Source organism: Herpailurus yagouaroundi, unplaced genomic scaffold (genome assembly GCF_014898765.1).
Source record: "Herpailurus yagouaroundi ecotype Mexico unplaced genomic scaffold, PumYag 193, whole genome shotgun sequence".
Classification (NCBI taxonomy): Eukaryota; Metazoa; Chordata; class Mammalia; order Carnivora; family Felidae; genus Herpailurus; species Herpailurus yagouaroundi.
The window spans coordinates 2,995,632-2,998,716 of record NW_024412424.1 but is presented as its reverse complement, the minus strand read 5'-3'; the positions used below and the strand labels follow the sequence as shown (position 1 = coordinate 2,998,716).

The 3,085-nt window shown below is 57.0% G+C and overlaps 1 protein-coding gene across 1 annotated transcript in view; it reads left to right on the top strand.

The window, feature by feature from the left end:
• Positions 1 to 955: 955 nt before the first annotated feature.
• Positions 956 to 3,085, top strand: part of CERS1 (ceramide synthase 1) — a 9,794-nt gene continuing 7,664 nt past the window's right edge. Inside the window, exons 1-2 of the mRNA XM_040444994.1 lie at positions 956 to 1,176; positions 2,816 to 2,977. Of these exons, the coding sequence (XP_040300928.1) occupies positions 1,010 to 1,176; positions 2,816 to 2,977 (329 nt within the window). The 5' untranslated portion in view covers positions 956 to 1,009. The remainder of the gene's footprint in view (positions 1,177 to 2,815; positions 2,978 to 3,085) is intronic.

The window sequence follows — 3,085 nt, the reverse complement described above, 5'->3', positions numbered from 1 at the left end:
ACGGAGCTTGTGTGTTCATGGCTGTTGAAGCCGCTATGGGGAGTGGACAGTCGGGAACAGGCTCTGGAAGGTCAGGGGGAGCTGGGGCGGAGCTGGGCGGGAGGCAGCGGTGCCTGGCCCAGGGTCAGGGTGGCGAGGGCAGAGGAAGTGAACACAGGTATGGATGGAAGGGGGCCCTGGATGGGGGTCCAAGTGGATCCCGGGTACATAAGAGGTCAAGGCACAGACGAAGAATTGTCACTGAGGTGAGGGCACTGAGTATTTTTAGGGGACGGCCAGGCTTCAGGGGAACATGAGGGTCTGGTTCCAGGTCTCTGAGGCTGGGGGACAGGAGGCCCCGGATGGAGCCCAAGGAGGCCGTTTTAGGGAGTGGCCAGAGAGCAAGACACAATCCAGAGAAGTCCAGCTCAACGCAGACAGAGCCCTCTTGGGGAGGAAGCAGAGGTGATGGGGAGAGCTGAGGGGTCAGTGTCACCGGGAGGGTGTGAAGCCTGCATATGGGTGGGCACAGGTGCCAGGAGGAATGGGGGTGGCTGCAGGAGCCGGTGAAGGGGAGTCACAACCCACCTGGTGGGACAGTCCGTACTCATGGCGTTGGCAGGTCCGATTTCTGCCTCAGCCGTCCCGCCCAGCATGGCGAGGCAGGGGGCAGCCTCCATCCAGCTGGGATTGGAGAGCCCAGGCCAGGGGCATCGGGGCTGGCTCAGGAGAGCCCGATGAGTAAGAGAAGACAGGAAGAGGGGCCAAGCCAGAGTTGGAAATCCTGCAAGGGACAGATTTCAGGGGTAGGAGCATCTTTTTCTATAAATCTAGAGCTGTTCCGAAAAATAACAGCTATTCGTAAAAAATAACGGGTAGAGAAGGAGAACAGAAAACCGGTGACCAGGACACCTGCAGAAATGGGTGGCATGCCCTGGCTTGTGGAGGACGCACCCCAGCTTGAGGGGTCCTGGAGGCCCTGTAGGTCCCTGCCAACACAGTCCTGCTATCCCCAGACTGGACGTCGGGCATGGCGGTACCACGGGACATCGCAGCCGCCTACCTGCTGCAGGGAAGCTTTTACGGCCATTCCATCTATGCCACGCTGTACATGGACGCCTGGCGCAAGGACTCAGTGGTCATGCTCGTCCACCATGTGGTCACCCTGGTCCTCATCGTCTCCTCCTATGCCTTCCGGTGAGTCCAGGAGCAGGCAGGAGGGCACAGGGCACAGCATGAGCACAGAGAGGAGGCTGGCATGGGGCACAGGCTAATGCCTATAGGGGAAGGGGGCCACGGTGAGTATCCGCGGGGGGAGGGGTGGTTATGAAGAGAGATTCCAGAGGGACGGGGTATAGCAAGTGCAGAGAACCCCCGCTCTGCTCATGCCCCCATCCATCCCCCTCCAACCCCACGGCAGCCTTGGCCGGGTCACGTAGCAAGTGTTTCCTGGCCGCCTGCCACGCACGGGTGTGCGTGGTGCAGCTGTGAACACGAGAGACCGGCCCCTGAGTGCTTCAGATGTAGCCTATCCGTACTTCAACACGCATAGGTGTAAAATCCCACGCAATTTCAAAGGCAAAGGAGAGTGAATATGTGTGGCCAGTGCTTTGGCTGTACCAACCGCATGTTAAGATGACAATATTTTGGATGTACTGAGTTCATTAGCATATAGCATTAAAATTAATTTTTATCTCTTCTTTACTGGTATGTGTGTGTGTGTGTGTGTGTGTGTGTTTTTTTTTTAATGTGGCTGCTAGAGAATCTAAAATAACAGACGGTTCATGTCCTGTTCCTATTGGACTAGCTGATCTAGCTACGCTCTCCAGTACGGCAGCTGCTGGCCACTCGGGCCTATTTCAACTTTAATTACACGGAAGTAAAGTCGTATATTCTGTTCAGCCACACCAGCCACATTTCCGCTGCTCAGTGGTCACATGTGGCTGATGGCTCTCGTATTAGACAAGGCAGGTTTAGAACATGCCTATCATTTTAGAAAATTCTATCAGCACTGCTGTAGAGGAGAATCCGATGATAAAACCCAAGCAAACAAATGAGAAAAGAACTCAAGAGTTTGTTTTAAAGTGATACCTGTGAAGAAAAATCAAGTCCGGAGATCAGGGCAGCAGGGGTGGTGAGGTGCAGATGGGTGGCTGGGTGACAGGTGAGCCAAGACTGAAGGGAGGTGAAGGAAGGCTCCACGAACACTGGGGAGGTACACGTTAGGGGATGGTGACAGCATGTGCAAAGGGCCTGCGGCACATGAGCTGTCAAGAGGGCAGAGTGAAAGAGCCCAAGCCACACCAGGCTGAATTCAGGCCCAGTGGCCCAAGCAGCTGTAAGGTGGAATGCTGGGGAGGGATAGTGGGACTGCCTTCAGGCTCCTTCAGAGCCTAGTGCCGACTCGGCCTTTCCTGGGCAGGTCTGCAGCTTGCAGCAGTGTTCAGGTTAAACAAACAAAAAACCTAGGAGTGTTAGCATGGCAGTGATGTTTAAGGTGAGGGAAAAACTTGTGGGGGATCTGGATACAAAATGGCCCAGGCCACTGAGGGTCAGGGTTCCCAGAGATGAGGAGGGACAGACAACTTCCAGGGAGGCTCTTAGGTCACCTGGGGACAGTGAGACAGGAAGGGTGCAGATGGGGCTGCGGAGGGGCAGGTACAGCTTGGGTGCTGCCACTGACCTGGCCAGTCCAGTGGCAGGAATGGGCAAGTCACGTGGGCCAGGGAGGACAGCTTCGAAGGGGCCTACAGGAAGCTTGGGATGCAGCCTTGCTGCGAGGCAAGGGTCCCCAGTGTAACCCACTCTCCCCTGTCCCACTTCCCCCCCCCACCAGGTACCACAATGTGGGCATCCTCGTGCTCTTCCTGCATGACATTAGCGACGTGCAGCTGGAATTTACCAAGCTCAATGTCTACTTCAAGTCTCGCGGAGGCTCCCACCACAGGCTCCACGCGCTGGCCTCCGACCTGGGCTGCCTCAGCTTCTGCCTCAGCTGGTGAGTGGGGGGCAGGGAAGGAGGCGGAGCTGGTGGGAAGGGGCGGGGCCAGGCAGGGGAGGGGGCGGGGCACTCAGGGGAGGAGGTGGGGCTGGCGAGAAGGGGCGG